Raw genomic sequence first — 21,014 nt, 5'->3', positions numbered from 1 at the left:
AAGTGAATGTATTTTAGCTCTAAGCTTTATGAGGAGGCTTAGCCTCCCTTGCCTCCTCTGACGAGCCGGCCTTGGTGGAAGGCAGGCTATTATCATAGCTCTTGGACTCACCGACCTATGGCAATATATCAGCTGATATAAGTTCTTTGGTAGGCCTCTGATTTGGCCTCCATTAATCCAGGGCTCTTGTATCAGCCCTATGTCAATGTGCCTTCTGGACGTTCTCCAGCATAAGACACTGGAGCCTGCTTTTGAGTGCTGAAGATTTATCTGAAGACATGTCAAACGCCTGCTCGTTATGAGGTTGGTCTTTCGCTAGGCTGCTTGGACAGAGCCGCAGATTTTACCCTGCCGAGCTCACCCTTCGGCCCCTTCCCAAGCCTTTACGGAATAGTCCCTCCCCCCAGAGCTGGTGGTCGGCTTCGTCGTATTTGACGCTCCGGCCTTTACAGTGCCTGTGAGCTTTTCCGCCTTACGCCCTTCTTCCGCCTTGAGCTCAGACAAGGAGCCTTCCCCCTCCGTCTTCTGGTCCTTGAGGCGAAGACTTGTTTGGCCGAATTTATAGTTAATTCGCCAATTCAACTGTCTCAGTCTTTCGACCGATTTATTCCTATCAGCCGAAATCACCACTTCAAGTCCTGATGGTCCCCTTCGAAAGATCCTTAAGTTTAAGGTTTTGATTCCTTCATTTTGATTCTCGAACAGTTTGAGTACTTTCTCGTTGGAGAGATCAAGGCTATTTGGCAGTTCAGCCTCTTCAGCGATCCTCAGATCACCAGCAACCTGGCTATAGGTGGACCCATGTCTTACAGGAGCTTTAGAGGCTCCTGAGGATTGTGAGGCTTTCGAGGCCTCATTTTTTCGACGCTTAGGCTCTTTGCCATTGGGCGTGCTGTCCTCCAATTGAGTTCTCTTGGTCGCCTGGCTTGTTGTCGGCCTGGGACCAATTGGTTTAGAGGCTTCTTTATAATAAGTCACAGGAATAGTTGTAGATATTTTCAAAGAGATAGTCGATGAGAATTAAATGATTTCAATCTATTGAACGGAATCGCTTTTCATTTACATCATAAACGTCCAGTCGCAGAAGTCCATCAAGATTGCCCAATCAACATTTAAAACTTTCATTTTTGAAGGGGAAAAATGGAGGATTAACATATTGATGGAGTATTAAATTTCAACTGACTTTCCTGGAACTGGACTCGAGTTAACTCAATACCCCCAAGAGACAGCTTGGAATTCAATACTCCATGGTTAGGCTAAGCGCAAATAAAAACGCGTAAAGCACGTTTGAAACGTGACTCGTTCGTTGTTACTATTTACGCTGTGTCAATTTGAGCTGTTCTGTTAAATCCTATAGTTCACAAAATCACACGTCGCCTCGCACGCATTATTGCTATACGCGTGTCTCAATAATTTCGAAGGAGGAGGTATCAGAAATCAAAGATGCTCTTGTCATAAATACTTTGCATTTAATAAACGAGTATATTAAATGAATAAAACATAATATATTTACATATCAAAACAATATACACAATAGATTTATATATATGTACATCATACATAAAATTCAGTATTACAGTTTACAATTTAATCTTATGGTCAAATGCATCACGTGCAAGTTGCCAATGCCGGATAATTGACAACCACACAACAATTGCACAGAATTATAAAAAATAACTAGAATATTTAAGATATAAAGTATATTGCTTTTACTTTAGTCACATTAGAAAAAATATCAGTCATACATCCATTGGCATCGAGAATGCCCCTGTTTCTTTCGTCTCTCAAGTTTCCAGTACAGTTCTGACCAACAAAACATAAGTACATCAGCTAAAACATGTGTATTGATACACTGGTATAACTACTGCTTACTCGTTCCAAAACGTTCATGGTACACCAAAAATTCAAATTAAATTTTCTACTTTCTGCAGTGTAATACATCAAAGGTTTCTGAGCCTTAGGGAAAAGAATAAAAAAGACAGACAATTACTTTTGGAACGAGTATTATCATCATACTTCAGCAGTACCATAAGTACTTTACAAGAAGACTATTGCAGCTAAGGATTTGGAGGGGCAGTAAGGACTGATACATAGTCGCATTTACTGATTATCTCATAATTGGGATGATTAGAAAACTGAGTACCATCCTGAAACTTCTATTCTAACAACTGGAAAAGGCTCATTAAGAAATACTTGTAATTCGAGGTAAACTGGAGAAAATATAAGTGATTGAAAAAATTCACAGAATATCGGTGAAATTTGTTAATTCCGTTCCTGGGAATTGATTATTGAATATGGAGTTGACTGAAGTGGAAGATCAAGTGGATTCTCTCTTACAAGTATTTACATAATGAGTCGAAGCATTGTAAGTAGACTTGTAAAACTTAATGAAAACTGACTATTGTACTATTTACATGGACTGATCGGATAAAGTTATGTTACCTAATGAGATTAAATAAAATATCACATATAAAACAGAGTATTTCCAAACCAAAGAGTTAAATGTCATGGCGATATAATCTACTTTGAATGAGAACCCTGTGTTTCAGATAATGCTATAATTTCGGTACTACGTTTAATTGATCTGGCAGAAAAAATCAATGCATATCTTGACTTCAAATAATAATTCATGGATATTGAATTGATGTGGCCGATGCTTGATGAAAATCCATAATTGAACTTCAAACAGATCATAAGATTTTCACAAAATGAGTTTTAAAACCACTAAAAATCTCATTTTGTGAAAATCGTATAATCCGTTTGGTGTTCAATAATTCATGGATCTAATCCTCGAGTCAACCTGATAAATTTCCATTTGGATCTTTCATTACCAAAATTCGATTGTAGGGAGAATTGACAGTTATATGGAATTTAATTGAGTTCATCGCATTCGTAGTCTTAAATAAATACCAACAGATTCCATGTGTGAATCAAAGCAGCCATATCATCATTCAGGTAATCAATGAAAAGCACTTATTGAAAAAAACATACTCTAATCATGGTTTCGAATTCACTTGTAGTCAGGGAGACTCAGTTTCTATACCGATGAGAAACATTGCAAGAGACCAGTCTTTATTCCTTCTTCATTCTTACCTGAACAAAGACAATGAACTAAGCTCAATGTGGTTTATTGGGCCAACGCGATTTGTGATGTATATATCTGACTGTCGGAATGTTTATCAGGTTTGATGTGATAATACGTATATATAGTAGTGGTTGTGGGTAAGAACATAAATTTCTAAATAAATACAAGTTATTGGAGTATTACGGAGTGAATTTCTACGTTATTATCAATTGAGTCCATCTACAAGTATTCATCAGTAGAACTGAAACTTATTATCAGTCAACGCCACTGGTTTATCATGATAGTAATCACAAGAATGCGGCACGAAGAGTTCCATTATCATTTATCTAACCGACTCTTTCTTCTACATTTCCATATAAAAAGCTTCTGATTATATACATTTCGTCAGTTTTTGGGCCTCAGCACACTACCACTAAAACTATTATGTGCATGTTTGCTCGTTCTTCAATAGGCCTATACATAGTTCAAGGGCGCCAATTTTGGTTAGCCCCACAGTTTGGAAGGTGAAGGAGAAGAATTTTCACTAGAGCAAAATGCTTGGGACGAAAAGTCTTTAGGCCTACTTTCGAAATAGAAAACTTTCCACATTCGGTTTCAAGGGACGAAAGGTCTATTGAGAGTGAAATTTTCTTCCCTTCCAATTTATTGCCACGCCGATACACTAGAGAAGCGCTCTCGGAGATTTTGGAATTTTTCAAATTCGCAAATGATTCAATATCAAAATAGTTTGGTGACATAATCTAGTCACCGTCTAGAAAATAGTTAATTTGTCCTTAAAATTATAAATTAGATCGACTAGTATTTGATTCATTTGATGTCGTATGGCACATTCAATGTTTTAGTCTTCAAAAATCACGACACTTGCCGGTGATTCCGACGTTTGCGCATACCACTTTTTCTTCGTTTACGCTTAGAGTCTCTTTGGAATGCCACGTTACCGGGGTCGTCGGCTAGTTGGGGGTATTTGTGAATGCTGTGTAGGTCGATACCTTCGTATCCGTCCACGTCGCCGTGGGATATAAGCTCCTCTTTCTCTTCTTCAGTCCACTCACCCCTGCCTTGAAAACCAGCAGCCACTAGCTGTTTCTCAATCTCCCACGCTCTCTCGACGGCCCTCTTATGCGCATGCCGCAGAATCTTGTGCGTTTCTTGCTGCGGATCTGCGCCGTACTTGATAATCACCACAGCGTCCGGATTATGCAGCCTCAGCTCCTTGATCGGTGCGCTGTTTCCATGATCCGTGATCTCGTGCGTAGACACGTTAAAGAGACCACCCAACCTCCTCAATTCCTCGAGATCGTCCCTTATCTTCAAGACGTTATCTTTGACGAAGTAGAAGACATCTTGGTCGTGTATGCTGAAATGGACGTTGAGGAAGTAGGAATTGTTAAAAACGGATGTCACCACGTCTTGCATGACGCCATTGACGCCTTCGACGACGCTAATCAGGGCTCGATCGTCGATCCTCGAGATAAGGACACCTTCGCCGAAAACGGACCTTCTGTAAGAAACCCTTGGAAGGAGGTTTCTTGTCTTGGGTTCCACCTTGAGTAGAGGTTTCGGAACGAAATCCAACGATGAGAATTTCTCTTTCGTCTGCAAGAAATTAGCATTAGTTATCCAACCAGAATTGATCATTATCATATTCAAAGTGGAGGTTATTGTTTACCTTGCTGGCGATGCATTCAAGACCTGAAATCACACCAAATTCGGGTGCCAATTGTCTGCTCTGTATGGTAGCCTTCGGTTGGTAAATCATTTTTTCGATGTACTCAGAACCCATGATGTTCTGGATGTTGAATCCATATATCTTGAGCCAACTCTCCATATCAGTCATGTAGTCGATTAAGCTGTTCTTGTTGATAGGGTCATTGTTCATGAATCTGAAATGAAATGAATAATACTTATAGATCGATCACTATTTGTGAAGCAAAACATAATGATTTATTGATTTGAAATTATGATTTGACAAAAGCATATTATAAACCCAGGCATTAGAGTGGCCCTATCGATTCTGGAGCGAAAGGTTTGTAGATTTTATCCTGTTGTTGTGGCTTACATGCACTACCAAGGACTTTCGAGAAATATAATTGTCACAACTCGCAATTTAGGCTAATGTCGTCGGAGTTTATCGGCTTGTTGAGCGTCACTAAGTTTTAGAATTTTTTTTAAATATAAATTATCTTGCAATCTTTTTCAGAAGACAGGTGCCTATTTTGGTGGAAACAGAAAAAACGGCTTTTCAGTAATTGAAAATTTTCAACAAATTTATTGTAACCGGTACGCTTTCAGAAATTTTTTGCTAGTCAGGTGTAGTAGATAATGCTTCGAACGAATTTCATTTCAGGTTAGGAAAGAGGATATGTTTCTTTCGTTATGCAGTCACATCCTATATAAAATCGGTAATTTGAAAGTTTATCCTCTACGACATATACTCATTTCAGAAGATGCTCAACTAGGTAGATTTATTTTACTTAGATAACCTTCCGGTGCCCAACCTGATGATACTTTTTGTAACTAGGGTAAGTACGTAGTTGTTTTTTTTTAATATCGACAAACGGGAAAGATTTTTGGTGTTTCAATAACACTTTCCCTGTGTCGAAGTGAATGTATTAAATCTACCGAGTTTTCAATCTTGTTCAAGATAGATGTTTTCGCCAATTGTGTATCAAACGCTGATATGTAGTGGTGAAAACAACAGGGTTTTAAAATTATTTCATTTTGGATGGAGTAATGTCACCAACATTACGCGATTTTGGGCAAGATATAACTCACCTGTAGATAAAAACATCAGTAGGCGAATTCAATTTTGTGGACAACCTCTCCCATGCCGGTGTCATCCATTGCCCAACCACTGGATCGTACAGCCTGTTGTTGATGTACAAAAGTTTAGTATTGGGGTCAAGAATGCCTCCATGGAAATCTACGGGGAGATAGAAGTTGGGGTTGGTGTCTAATACGGTGTTTCCGAAAGGAGTCCGTCTCACTTCTTTGATGACGTTGCCGTTTATGTCGAACAGCGCCAAAGGTGAACCATTCTGATCAGTACCGATGTAAAATCTTTGCTCGGGTGTCTCTATGGAGATGATGACGTTTCTAGAATCGTAAAGGCATCTGAACGTCTTGCTCGTCTTGGGGAAATGGACGTGGGTGACAAGATTTGGCGTTATAGGATTGGAGTAGAAGTACTGCGTGACATTTCCTTTGTCGTCGTTCCAGGAAATCAATCTTCCCCTATCATCGTAGAAATACCAGGTTTGGAACTTGTCTCTTTCGAAAGCATGGATCAGCTGACCTCTTGGATTGTAACGATACTTCTGTTCTCCTCGTCTAACGACGAAACCTCTGTTGTCGTAGCTGGAGAATTCAACATCTCCATACTGAACGACCCTGTCACCGCTGTCGTATCCCAAAGATATCTTTTCTTTGTCTTTTATTATCGATATGACGTTACCATTCTCGTCGTAAACATACTTCCAATTGTTGCTTCCAAAGACTTCCAATACATGCCCGTCAGAGTTGTAAGATATCCTATCCAAGAACTGCGATCGTCCTATCATTATTTTCTGCGTCTTTATCCTATTTCTCGTATCATATTCAACTTCCAGTCTAAACACGTCAAAAGACTTGATGTTGATGAGCTGAGTCTTCAATCGACCTCTATCGTCAGTGTCGGTGATTGTGAAATACTGCTTGCTTGTGTCTTGCATCACAGATCTGTTGAAGGTATTTCTGTATACCCTTAAGTCAGATATGCCTTCTAAGATGCCAATATTCTGGTTATACTTCAATCTTAATTGCGGCAATTCTTTGCCGTTTATGTCTATATCTATACTGGATAATCGGGCGTTACCATCATATTGATACCTGTAGTGGGCGTTATCTAATCCACTCTTTCCGTTGAACTTTAACCTCTCATCTTTCAAAACTCCAGCGTGATACTTGAAGTCCTGCCTCAATTCGAAATACGGCTCGACTATTTCAATGTTCTTCACCAAATTCGAGGTTTCGTGGTAGGTGTATTGAATAGAACTCATACCAGCTAGCGAGGTTTCCAATTTTCCGGCTTCGTCGTAGATGTAAGATACCCTACCCGATTGGTGAGGGTACACAATAGATAGTATTTGACCTTCGTCGTTGTACATGATTTCATATGGATGGCGGTTCATCGGACTAAAGTATTGATACTTGAAGAAACCAAGCGAGGTTTGTAGAGAGAAGGTATGAATGTGCCCTCTGGGAGTTGTAAGGGATTGGAGAGCACCAGCGTCATCATATTGTAGAAGGTAATCAGATCCTCTAGGTGTAGTCACCTTCAATGGCTGAAAATTTTAGAAAATTCGTTAATTACGACACCTTCATTGAAAGGAGGTATAGATGTGACGTCGTATAATAGTTCCCCATGGGACTAAATCATTAAGATATTTCAAGACATACTGAACTCACCAAGCTACTGAACATATCCTTGAAGGCGTACTGCATGGAAGTGCCGTCGCCATACTTAATCTCATACAAACGACCAGCCCTATCGAAACCGTAGGTCTCTGTTAGATCGCCCCATTTCCAGCTGCTCAATCTGCTGAATCTGTCATACTCGAGCTCAACAGGAGAGAAAATACCGTTTCTTGGCGTCCATCTAACAGGCCTTGCAGATTTATCGTAGGAGATGTTGACGAGTTCCATCTTGTCGTCGATGAAGACAGCGGCCGAAGAAGATTCCCTATCATATTCTAACGATAAGATGTTCTCGCCGTTCACTCTGAGTCTTCTTCCTACTTTCGAAATCACTCTCGGAATTGAAGATTTAGCTTTGTTCTGTTGATTCGGACGGATGAAGTATTTCCATTCGAACCTATTGGCCAAGTCTCCACCGATCTCAGTTCTCTGTTTAGCTGGTACCGGATAACTCTCTCCTGAAAATTAATCAATCAGAACCTGCTGCGAAATAAAAAACTTTGTCTTACCTAGAAGAGCTTCCTTGTCAGCCAACACATTGTACGGTACCGTATCAATGGAAACAGAGTGGAACCATGGCATGATAGAAGTGACACCACCATCAGGTTGCATGAGGATTTTGCTTTCAGCTTCGCCCACTTTGGTGCTCACGCTTGATTCCCTGATCAGCATAGAGATAGGTTCAACGTTATTCTGGCTGACCTTGACGGTAGCCCCTTTTAGGCTTAGATCGAAAGAAAGGCTAAGTACTTTGCCAGTTGGAGTGACAGCCGAAGTCAACCGACCAAACTCGTCGTAGTTATAGATGTAACTCCTCCCGCTGCTATCTATTTTCGTCTTAAGCAGACCCGAGGATCCGTGATACTCGAATGTGAAGTTGTAGTTGTCTGGGGTGCTCAGTGTTTTTAACATCTTCATCTGTGAGGGCGAAGACATCTTCAGTCTGCATTTTTGACCTTTGGTGTTCTCTATGGAGTTCACTTGGCTAGCATAGTCGCGTAACAGGAAGACTTTGTTGCCTGCTGCGTCAGTTACCGTGCTCAGTTTTCCGTTGCTGGTATTTACGTTATAAGTGAAGATGTATATTGTTTCTCCTGTGATAATGTTCTTAGTGGCAACGTGTTGACCGAACTTATTGAAGATATAAATTTCCTGTGTGTCCGGAGAGTAAATTTCATACTCCCTGCTTGTAGTAGAGTCTGGAATACTAGGCATAACGCTTCGAATCCTGTAGTTAGCTTGATCGCCTATGTGGACATGTTCGTCAGGAGTTACAGTTACAGCGGATATGGTATTGAATTTAGAATTAGAGGCTAAATAGTGATCAGCCTCGAAACAGTCGCAGCCTCTCTCTAAACAGTTGCATTTCGATTCTGCACCAGCATACAATTTTATTTTTCCATCGGTTCCAATAACCCGTATTCTGTTAATCCTCTGTGAATCACTCTCGGCGACGTAAAGGTTACCTGAAGAACTGAAAGCGATGCTCTGTGGCATCACCAAGGTGGCGTGAGTTGCTAATTCCACGTCATACCCGGAGGATGGCGATCCGCAATGAAGTGGACGGCCAGCAATAACCTTAACTCTTCCATCGGAAGTCAACTGGAGGATCATATGATCGTCGATGATATGGAGCGAGTTATCAAGTGGATTTATGGCCAATTCGGTCGGCCATCTTAGATGAACCTCTTCTATATTTAAAGTTCCTTCGCAAGGTAACGGTTTCCAATGGCTTTTGTGCATGTGGTTACCTATAACCGTGGTTACTATACCATCGCGATCCACCATTCTGATGTTGGTACCATCGGCGAAGTATAGAATGTTGTCGATAGTAACGGCCACACCTTTCGGGTACGCCAGTTTTGCATCCCTAGCCAGAGCTCCGTCACCACAATGTGCCTCATCGCCGGGTAGACAACGTTCACCAGATCCTACCACTGTTTCCCAGTTGTGATCTGGATCAGAGTAATCAGATGTGTTGCGTACTTTTATAATTTGGTGAGATTCCGGGTCTGATATATATAGAACTGAATCCAGAGGACTCAGCGCCATATGATAACGGTAAGATACTCTTGTAGCACTGGAAGAAATATCTTTAGTCAGTATGTATGTGATAAATGTATATAAATTCAGATTAAGGGTGTTTAGACTATATATTTCGTCAACCATCGTTGAAAAATAGTCATACCCTCAATCTGAATTTATAATTTTTCAAACGACTTAATTAATTTAGATGCATACCACCCGTTGACATGTATATAAGTGATACGATCTTAATTGAACTAGCCAATTTGCCATCGTCAGTGGGCCCCAAATTAGCTAGGTCACTTGTTGATATTCATATCATCATTATAAAATATCAACGATTCAGAGCATATTAATTTATATTTGGTTTGAGGTTCCCACGGACGGAAATATGAATAAATCGTCATTTTGAAATATCAATTATTTCTAAGTGCAATGGCGCAAAAATGAAATACTTTAGGATTAACCGGAAATACCCTCAACTTTCATAATTTATATGGAACCTCCTGTATATCCTTTGCAGATGTTGACAGAGCTTGGAATATCGAGTTCGTGCATACTGGATTTAGTGCAAGAAATTTGTATACACGAGGAATTATCGCACGTTGATCAACTTCTTTTCAGTTTTTCCATTATCGTTAAAAAACGTTCAGATAAACAAATTGATGTTGTGTGTATGCACAATTTGGCGCCATTGCACTTACCAAAAGATATTTACTTGGTTCTATATTATATTTTACCCCAATTCTGTATATACATATATATATATATTTCAACTCACTTTAAACGAACTATGGTTCTAACAGTTCCATCAGTCGAAATTTTCCTGACTAAGTTGTAGTCACCAACGAAGAGTGATCCATCGGGTGAAGCGCATAGTGCAACTGGAGCTAAAAGTCTCTGTTTACTAGCTTGACCTTCGCAATCTCTGCACTGTAATGGTCTCTGATGCCCGTCACCCATGGTTGTCAAGATAACTCTCGGTTTATGTTTCAAGTAGATGTTTGAGCCATCACCTTTTTGGAGGATACCTAGAAAAGATCAACGTCATCAACCTGTCTATTGTGGTGAGAAATACTATCTTACCTTCATGGAAGTTATAGCGGTGATGTATATCCAGATTCCAACCACCGATGTCCGATATACTCATATCGAGTCCGCTCAGTTTGGTAGTTTGCACGTCCCAGATAACATCTTTACAATCAGTGTACTCATATCCAACTTTCACGATGGCCGTAGTGACTCCGTAAACTCTTTGTCGGTATACGTTGTTCCTATTCCAAGAGTAAGTGTACTTGATGACTGGATCAGCTTCAAACGTTTTTTCAAAGAGTATTCCCTCGATTGTTATCCTCAAATGAATCAACTTCAAGGATGGCGGTATGACCTCTGGAGTCAACTGAAGCTGAATGGTGGAGACGTAGCCTGCAGCTCTCGAACTATGGTAGACAAGATTCAGACCAGTGCCCGGTATTGGAAGACTTTCTTGCACTACTTGAGACTCCGCTAAAATAGAGCTTTTGTCTGGGCAAGCCCCCTGGAACTCATGTTTCCAAGTAGCCAAAACCACAGGTTTCATGAGGTCGTAGTTGTGAATGACACAAGGCTGTGGAACTGATACCACTTGTTTTTCATCTCCCATCGTCATCACAATATCGTCTATAATGACCACCTCGTTCCAAGGCACGAAGACAATATGTTTATGAGGTCGGAAAGGATTTCTTCCAAAATGCAAGGTTACTGCCCCACCACCGTTGACGAGGAGGTCGAACCAACCATCTTCCCTGGTTAGGGTGAAACCCTCTTGAGCAATACTCGAGCTGACCCTCACACCCATCAGTCCTTTGCCCATAATAGTCCTCACTCTACCTCGAACCACAGCTGATCGGCTAGATAGAAATCACGAAATTACTTCAAATTCAATTCTTCCTCCTCCTCCAGAAAGAGCAAAAGTGAATTAATATATCTTTCTGAAGTGAAGGGTTTAAGTCTATTCTACCTTCTATCTACGTCAACATTCACGAAATCGATTAAACAATTCCATTTCACATTGAAACAACGTTGTGGGAGAACATGGATATAAAGCAAAAATAATTCGAACGACCACAGTTGGAGGTAAACACAAACAAAAACAAACGAAAAGAAACAAACGATAAGCAGACATTCTATTATTCGCATTCTCTCAATTTAACAAGTCCTTCAATAAAGGCTACTTGGCCTTACCTCGTGTTAAAGTTGCTCCAAAACACACTGAGCAGCGAGAAAAACAGAAAAGCGACATTGGTTAGCAGTTCAAATAAGAAGCGTTATGTATATAATCTTGAACACAAAAAATTAGTGTTCTTCAAGTTTCGTTGAATCAAAAGTTCAACCTCAATATCATATAGTTTATAGGGTTCAATGACGACGTGAAATAGAGAAAAACATGTAAGCCTCCTGAACATAAAATGGTGATCAAATACTTAGAAAATTGGGAGGTGAATGGCACATGGGGCACAACAATGCGTTCTAGAAGAACTCTAGTCAAACAAACAGGAAACACCAAACACCACTAAGGTGACATTAAATTGAACTCGGAAAAAAAAACGGTGTGGTTTCAAACAAACGGCCTACCTCTCGTTGAAGTTGCCCTGTCTGACGTAATTTTGTAGACTATCCTCATCGATCAAGAACTTCATTCTTTCGAAGAAGGATGCAGTGATTGCGGGAGGTTGCTTACGCAATAGTATGTCCAGAGGTTTCGGGGCTACATAACAATGTTGATTGTCGCGACAATGTGGACTAGAGCAGCATTCTGGATCTTCGCAATCTTTGAGTCCATCTATAAAGAGAAGCAATCAAGTTGAAAACTGATTCTAGAATAGAAAATGAACCATATATAAGGTTGCTTCAAGAAAACTAACCTTTATCGTTGTCTCTATCATCGTTGCAACTTTGCTCCAGGAGGATGCTGCAATCGGCTCCGTCCCAACCGCTGTCACATTTGCAAGCCCATTGGTTGTTGGATGATTGCTTGCACTGGCCGTGATTCGAGCAGCTATTAGGACATCCCTCAAGGGTACAGTGTTTCCCGTTCCAGCCCGTTACGCAGAGACAAGTTCCGTTCTTGCATTGTCCGTGATCATTGCACCTAGAGTCACATTGTTTTATATTGCAAGATTCTCCAGTCCATCCAGGATCGCACTGGCAAGCGTCGGAAACGCAGTGGCCATGATTTCCACAGTCCAAATCGCACAGTTCTGAGAAAGGTTTAAACATTCGTTAGACAAGAACTGGATAAGGATTTTTAACTTCATATTCACCTTTAGAGCAATCTTCACCAGACCACCTTGGCTCACATGTACAAGTCTGGGAATCCAGATCGAAATTACCATGTCCAGAACAGTCCGGAAGACATTGCAGCGCTTCTTTGTCCATCTGACCACAGTCTGGTCCTTTCCACCCTTTCTTACAGATGCAGGAGCCTTCCACGCAGTATCCGTGACCAGAACAAGTTGGATGAGGACAATCAGCTGTTGAGTTTAATTCAAAATCACACTTCACGCCTAACAGTTAATTCCTAATTTGACAGGAGTTGCAGGTTTGAATATGAATTGATGGATTTAAGTTAAAAGGTTATTACTCCAAGACACGTAAGGGTGATATTTTGTACTTGTAGATCTTGATTTCTTTCTCATAAAAACTTGGAGGAATCGAAAATTTCAAAGCTAAATACACTATTTAATCAAATTGAAAGATGAACTCTAGGTAAACGGACTATTGATTTCTTGTATATGTTAGGCATACATGAATATATGAGAGTTGAAGGCGTTATTGGCCAGTTACCAAAGACTGTTAGTATTAGAATTATTAGATCGAAATTGAGGATTTGGGCCATTGTGGAGTGCAAATGCAATTTCGAGTGTTGCCTTACCAGTCTCGCAGAATTTGCCCTTATATCCTCGAATGCAGTTACATTTTCCGTTAGCACAGTGTCCATGCCCGTTACAGTCTGGAACTTCGCATTCATCATGCCTCAGCTGACATTCTTTACCTTTCCAGCCGGGGTTACATTGGCATTCGCCGTTGATATACTCCCCCCTCTGACTGCACAGAACTGGACATACACCTGTACAAGAAACATTCATCATGCAGATATGCAATTAGGCAGTTCCAGGAGCCTTTAACGAGCAGTTAGTGGTGAAGCAAATTATGGTTAAACTTAACATAAATGGCCAAAACTTACTCTCGCTACAGTCATCACCACCAAAACCGGGATTACACTGGCAGTGACCCATAAGACACTCGCCTTTGCCGCTGCATCCGTTTGGACAGTTGTGGGTCATGTCGTCCGCTATAGTGGCTATGAATGTGATTTCTTGCGCGTCTCCGTCGTCATTGTAGAGCGACAAGAACCAGTGACCCTGTTCCATGTAATGCGTAACTTCTTTCTTCACAAAGGACTGCAATATTATTAAATTAGGGAAATTCTCTTATAATAAATGACGATAACTAACGTTTGAGCTTCTGGTAGTCCTTGCTTTGAATCCGCTCAGAACTTCTAAGATATGGTACTGAGTATGAGTAGGTAGGGCGTTTCTTCTGGCGTACACTCCTATGCTAGCTCCTCTGGGAATACTGTAGTCGAACTTGACGTAAGCGGCTTCAGATTGGTAGAACTGCATATTCCAATATCCGTAAGGAAGAATTTCGTGTGAGAGCTTCTGTCCCAGCGATATCTGAGAGAAAGTGGTACCATCCGGTGGGAAGGATTGGGCTGGGAACGTACGAGCATCTAGATAGAGAAAAAATCGTTATTTGAGGGGTTCATTCGTGAACAAGACCACGAAATAGTTCGGATAAGCTGATTCATTGCAGATAATAACAGGTTTTTCCAAAGTCGACGACCAGTCTGAGTTTCTAGGAAATGGAAGTATGGGCCATTTAAGGTTGTCTAAAACTAGATTCAGACCGATATCTAAAACTAGTTTTAGACATCTCACCCACGAGCTTTTTTCTGATTTTGACACATTTCATTATGAAATTTGTATCAAGAATCAAACAAATATATTTCAGTAGTAGGTACTCCAAATAAAACTTCCTTTCAATAATTGGAACCCAGTTCATTTGCAATCGACCCTGGATATTGACTTCATGTTTCCCTCAACAGCAAGGAGAATGCAGTCATACTTTGATTCAGTAAAACGGTGACATTTTTTTCATGTCACATAATATTGGAACTAGCAATTCATTTTATTCATTTCATCAAATAACATTCAGTTGACTTCCAATTCCAAGAGAATAGTTCTTAATGAAATATCCTGTTAATTCAAGATATTCCCCAAGTGTTCATGGTCAATATTTGAGTGAACAATCATTATTTAAATCTAATCAGAAAAGCCGTACTCATCTCCTTTGAAAACAGTGAAATTAGTTTCTTAGGTAATGTTAAACTTCAGACTGACCCAGCCTGTATATGCTCGCTCATGAAAGCTCAAAGCGTAACTAGATGAACGGTTACGCCGCCCACAGTCATGAATTATCAATTCCCTGTTATTCTTGGCTTTTAGCTCGATCCAAACCACTTCGTGGGTAGCTGCATTAACGTCAGATTGCTAAGCGCCATCAAAAGCTCCAGGGTACACAAAGCCGATGGTACATTAGAAGTACAAATTGTATCAGAAGATAATTGCATGCGATACAAATAACAGTGATCATAAACATCTACCATGTTATCAACTAACTACCTACTTCACTGGGAGGGCAACAGTAAAAAGAGGAACTCAGCAGGGAATGCTTCTTTTTACACCTCGAAGATATGGAATCATTCATGTGAGAATAATTACGATTTCAAAGAGGGAGCAATAATTGAATGCAGGTAAAATTTGCATGATGAGTTTGGTGAGCGGTTGATAATCAGCCACCTTTCGGAGTTAAGGAAATCAAGAAAAGTCATTTAATACCGGTGTTCTGGAAACTTCAGCTAAATTCGTATTTAATTTTCAGAAGAAATTCTTTATAATGGCATCATTAGTGACCCTACAATGCTTTTCTAGGTTTTCCCCCTCCGAGGAGGTGAGCGTAACTTTTGGATTACCAAAAATTTGTCCTCAAAAGGTGTTTCCGTAATATCTCCAAAAGAAATCCGACTATCGTCGATCTAACTACTGTATCAGAGCATGAAATTCCGTGTCTAATGAGGCAAAGCGCGTATTTTTTTCGTCGACCCATTTCAATAGGAGGAGTAGCGTAAATTTGATGAAAATTTGATATAAAACTTGTAGAGCATTGAATTCAATGTCCACTGAGACAAAGTCTATATTCTTTGGAGCACTCGTTTCCACAGTAGAGTTCCTCAAATTTGGACCTTTATGGAATAACTAACAAAAAACCATAAGCTAAGTATCATTCGACGAAGAATTTCGTGTTCTGCACTTTTTTAATTAGCGACTAGTCGATATTCGGAGTTACTGGGGAGATATAATCGTAAATCCACAAAAAAGTTTTGAGATCATATTTTTGGACAGTAAAATTCACATGTTGAATACTTGATAAAAATCCATAACTGAACTAAAAACAGAAAAAACAGAATTATATGAAATGAAGAGTATGTAAAAATCAAAGGTATAAAAGTTAACTAACTAGCTCAGTAGATGATGTTATGGTTGCTCAATATGTTTGTTGATTCGATATTATTGATTGTTCACGTTATATTATTGAATAAAAAAATACCTTTTCATATTCATAAATAACATTGTCTTATTCTACCTTCCCTAATTCTACCTACACTAAAAGTGTAACTACATTACGTGGTTACCTATTGTAGCTCTAGTCAAAACTCAATAAACGTTATTAACGGGTTCGATTCTTTGGATTTTATAGCATTCTCGAAATTTAGAGGCTGTAGTAGATGATCCACAAACAACGGTAGATTAATTCAATACAGAAACAAACTTTCTTACAAGAAATTATGTTCAAAGCATTAAAAAAAAGGTGAATTTGTTAGTTAACTCCAGGTTCGCAGAGCTGAGTTAGTCAATTTGCCAATAGGTTAGCCCTACCTTCCAAGATTAAGATAGTTGGTGGTGGAGGCAACTTAGTGGAAGTATCACAGAATTTTGTCCAGTTTTCCATATCAGTAGTTGAGGAATAACTTTCGGATGTGGTACTTAAATCCGTACTACTAAACTTATCAGACTGTGTTACTGTGACAGTCTTCAAGGTGGATGCTTCGAGATTTTTTTCCGTCGTGTCAAATTCAGCCGAATCATTGTAATCTGCAAAATAATCATTGATGTCTAAGGTTGGACAAGAGCACTGACAAGCGCCCCCAGGTTCCCCCTCTTCTTTTTCGACTTTGATTTTATTTTGTTCTTGTGGATACTCCTTGTACTCACTCATCACGGGTGCTGGTACTTTACCATCAGTTGGAATTGACACAGACAAAAGGTAAATCTGTTGTCCCGCACTAATAAGATCATTTTGGGCGGACACTGTTATGTTCACTTGAAGACGTTTAGAATTGATAGATTGGCCTAAAGGCGCCAAATTTATTATTTTTATGTTAGGATCAGAATCGCCAAAATCACCAGAGTTAGTTTGGTTTAGTTCATGCAAAATTGAAGGGTTGTTGAAGCTCGATCTGTCTTCCAAGGGAACGGAGGAAAACGATTGATTTTTCGATGGAACGGTATCGTTAGGGGAGGTAATATACATTGAATTAGTATCGACTGTCTTATTATCCAAGCTCACAATATCAATGACATCCCCTGGTGGTTTCTCGTCGAACGTAAGCACGTCAACATCTTCGTTGTAAGCGAAACCAAATCCTGGTTCATCACCTTGGATGATATCATGGATGGATAGTGGATCTAATGGTTCCTCTAACGATTCGCGGCTTTCATCAATGGACAGATTGGTAGTTGACTGAAAAACTTCTGTAGTTGAATAAGCCGAAGATATTGTTTCATCACTTTCCACCTCAGTTACTTCTGTAGTGGATCCTGGAGTAGTTTCAGTGGTCGAGAAACTCTGAGATATTTCTTCAGCGGTAGTTGTTGCATCTATCGTTGTGAGATCTTCATCTACATATTCTATTTCAGTGACCGTTTCGTACATATCATCGGAAGTTGTCGGAGATGAACTGATTGGGGAAGAGTCCAAATCTGTAGACTTTTCGGTGAAAGCAGAAGAAGAAGTGTCTGCCGATTCTTGACTTTCATAGGAAGTCGGGGAAGAACTATCTACCATTATTGAGTCTACCTCTTTACCATGAAGGGGATCTATACTAGTGTTTTCATGCAACAAAGAACCAACTCCATGCTGTGTATCGCTACTAGAATTACGTAAGTGCTGATCAGACTGTACAGAAGCAAGTAAGACAGGAGGTTTTTCGACCTCCCTTCGTTTTCTTATCGCCACATGCGAGGAATTAACATTACCTCCGTTAGACGCCGTTTTTGGACGACTAGACGTCGACGTGTTGCTTTCAGGTGCGTTCGGCTTGGAAGGAGTGACTATTTGGGTGTTTTCGCCAACCAGTACGGAGCACTGCTTCGAGCTCTGGTACGACCAATTCAGTAGGCTGGAAGCTAAAAGACAAGAGTAGATTGAATCAATGATATTATTACAATTTGAGATCAATTTGCGACAGATTCATTAGCCTCATTCAAGATGATTATAAGGTTTTCTATGATATAATTTTTATATTCTCAAGACGACCACACCTGTTCCTTCATAAGAACTTGATGGTGTGAAGTAGATGGTGCCTGATAATGAATGCACTCCAATTAATTTTGGGTTTTTTCATTAATCTAACGATCGTAAAGTATCAATTTTTTATCGATTTCAGATCCATGCCCGTTGAAGAAGTGAAATTTCGCGTTAAAAAAATATAAGTTCGAATAAAAACTACCTAACACATTCGCCTTACTACAGTGCGTGACAAAATTATGGAACAAATTTATTCTCTCAGAAGAAAAATACTTGCCAATAAAATCCTGAAACAGGTGATTTTTGTTTCACTTTTGCCAAATTTTTATCCATTTTTGAAGGAATTTTGTTGCACCCTGTGCCACTAATATTGTCGATAATGGTCATATTCTAATAACAATTAGTTCAATGATCAACTCTACCAATACTTTCCCAAAGTAAAAGCAGGTCTCGTGAGAGTCCGCTGATCCGAAATGCACTATTGTCAAAAATTCGATTTAATTTTTTACGCGATTTGATATTCCAATTGCATGGACGAATGCGCTGCTCCAATGGAAAAATTGTCCAACGAAACGAGTTTCGAATGGCAAAGGGATATATAATTTATGTTCGAATGTTCAATTATCTAGTTCTGGGAAATTGCTCACCAATTAAATAACGAATTATTTGGTTTATTCGCATTTTTCGAACAAGTATTATAATTGAATTCGGATAGATCTGTTTACAAACGTTTTATGATGGGGTGCGCAATAATATTAGCTACGGGCTTCGAACTGTACTGATCGAAAAATGCGGAATAGACTAACTATCATGCATTCACGATAGGATTAGTTGTTCGTTCCAGATTAGAACAAATATAATTATAAATATACAATTTTCCTTGGACATAGAATATCAACGTTTGCTCATCGAACGGAGTTGATCACTCACCTAACAGATACGACAGTCCGGTAAATAGTATCACGGTGCACATGATGAAGATGATAGCAGTACATTTCCAAGAACACCTTGATGTGAAATCTTTCCTTATATGAAATCTGCTAGGTGGCGTGAAGTGCGAGTTCACATGTCGTTGGTTGTTGCGTAAACTTAGGGATGCATGGGCACCCGTGTAGGGGTTCGTATTTCCTAGTCTGTCTGGATTTTTCATTTCTTTACAGGGGCTGCTACAGGATGAATTCGATTTGTAGTCAATTGTGGGGTTCTTGGAAAGTCCTGAAACAAGAAGAAAATTGGTATATCAAAAACATATCAACGGCAATGGAAAAAAAATTAGTAAGTCCAAGTAAAATTACTTGGAATGCGTCATTAATAAATTTTTCATATCAAAAGAATATCCTATGTCCTATGTGAATATGTACCTATGACGTCACGTTCATCGGAAACACCTCTCTCCATAATACATTATTAATATATAAAGGGGATAAAAAGTACCGCTGCAAATTCATATCTTCAATTTACTATTTTTTGGAATGTAGAAGATACCCGAAGAATCAAATTTTAATTTTGAATTACGCAACTTTTCCTGAATAATTCAGAAGTTTGCAACAACTACGGGGGGTGGAGGCATGGTAGAATTTTTTTTTAATGCCTCAAACTTTTGTTTTCAAGGATCTATTGGCTTGTCATTTGGTCATTTATGATTTTTTATCTACCTTCTTTTTCATGTTTTTCGAGGTGATTTGCAAATGAAGACATTTTGGCATAATGATAAATGGTTCGCAAGTACAAAATGGGAATTTTAAGTATTTAATGGTGGAACATGATGTCAAGTCTGTACCAATCCATGATTTTGCTCAACAAGCAATATTTTTTTGAGAGAGCCGATTTCGAAAATTTTAAAACTATTTAATTTGATGTGAGGAACTGAAATATATTGATTGAAGGATATTTTGGGACTTTTCATCGTTCTTGAAAATAGTTGTGGGTTTTCTCTACCAATGTGCATAGGTTAATTTGAACGAAGGAACATCAAACAAATTTTTAATACTCATCCAATTGAACTTTGTCGTATTCCTTCTTCTTCAATGTATACACAATGTAAAATTTTTCGATTATTTTTCAATCCTATTGTTGCAGATGTTCCATTCAATGAGCCCTGTAGAGCAATACATGGAATCGAAACGAGCGAACATATGTCGTCCCTGATAATAACAGAACAGCCACAAAAAATCTCGTATTTATATTAAGGCCATTATCTTAACTTCTCGAAATTAATGGCGTTTCCTACAAACGCGCCATTACAGCCTCGCAACTGTTACATCCCATGACCCCCGGTCTTCATTAAGCCTACGTTCGCCATATGTGAGGGTATAAACGCATCTACCTGCGCCACGGATTCATCAGGCAGAGTCCAAGGCCCGACAGGCGTCTCCGCTAAATTCACTGACCGCATCATGGAAACTCTTCGAAGTCACCCTTTTTTTCGATTTCTGATGAGTGCATAGACTTATCGACAGTCTGGTTAGTAGGGTTACCTTCTTCGGGTTTAATTACGGGGAACGAGCTCAAATTGGTGGGTGATGGGATCTAGCACATGCCACTACCATTGTTGTAGAGATTTCTGGACCATCTGTTGCGAATTTTTGTGCTCTCTACCGTGCCTAATCTGATTATTCCAGTCAAGAGTTGCATTCATTTTTTCCGGCCCAGGTACTCGTAGAAAACGTCCTTCCTAATCGTCTATTTGAAGAGGCCGTTGGATTTTAATCCGCCACTATGGAATTTGGTGTGTTCGTTACAGTTTGAAGTATTTTCG

General features: G+C 39.5%; 1 protein-coding gene across 4 annotated transcripts in view; it reads right to left on the bottom strand.

The window, feature by feature from the left end:
- Positions 1 to 1,449: 1,449 nt before the first annotated feature.
- LOC123309875 (teneurin-m) overlaps positions 1,450 to 21,014 on the bottom strand; it is a 389,300-nt gene continuing 369,735 nt past the window's right edge. The window contains exons 4-19 of one of the 4 annotated variants that reach the window (XM_044893168.1): positions 19,187 to 19,471; positions 16,606 to 18,135; positions 14,062 to 14,339; positions 13,791 to 14,007; positions 13,479 to 13,673; positions 12,868 to 13,077; positions 12,469 to 12,804; positions 12,179 to 12,386; positions 11,789 to 11,815; positions 10,652 to 11,454; positions 10,347 to 10,596; positions 8,050 to 9,620; positions 7,532 to 7,998; positions 5,861 to 7,407; positions 4,755 to 4,968; positions 1,450 to 4,681 (exon numbers count right to left, since the gene is read on the bottom strand). In XM_044893168.1, the coding sequence (XP_044749103.1) occupies positions 3,938 to 4,681; positions 4,755 to 4,968; positions 5,861 to 7,407; positions 7,532 to 7,998; positions 8,050 to 9,620; positions 10,347 to 10,596; positions 10,652 to 11,454; positions 11,789 to 11,815; positions 12,179 to 12,386; positions 12,469 to 12,804; positions 12,868 to 13,077; positions 13,479 to 13,673; positions 13,791 to 14,007; positions 14,062 to 14,339; positions 16,606 to 18,135; positions 19,187 to 19,471 (8,882 nt within the window). In that variant the 3' untranslated portion in view covers positions 1,450 to 3,937. The remainder of the gene's footprint in view (positions 4,682 to 4,754; positions 4,969 to 5,860; positions 7,408 to 7,531; positions 7,999 to 8,049; positions 9,621 to 10,346; positions 10,597 to 10,651; positions 11,455 to 11,788; positions 11,816 to 12,178; positions 12,387 to 12,468; positions 12,805 to 12,867; positions 13,078 to 13,478; positions 13,674 to 13,790; positions 14,008 to 14,061; positions 14,340 to 16,605; positions 18,136 to 19,186; positions 19,472 to 21,014) is intronic. The other 3 variants (XM_044893171.1, XM_044893169.1, XM_044893170.1) reach the window with 3 other exon arrangements.

This window comes from Coccinella septempunctata, chromosome 3, assembly GCF_907165205.1.
Source record: "Coccinella septempunctata chromosome 3, icCocSept1.1, whole genome shotgun sequence".
NCBI classification, from domain to species: domain Eukaryota; kingdom Metazoa; phylum Arthropoda; class Insecta; order Coleoptera; family Coccinellidae; genus Coccinella; species Coccinella septempunctata.
The sequence above is the reverse complement of the archived record's forward strand: the minus strand, read 5'-3'. Positions and strand labels throughout refer to the sequence as shown.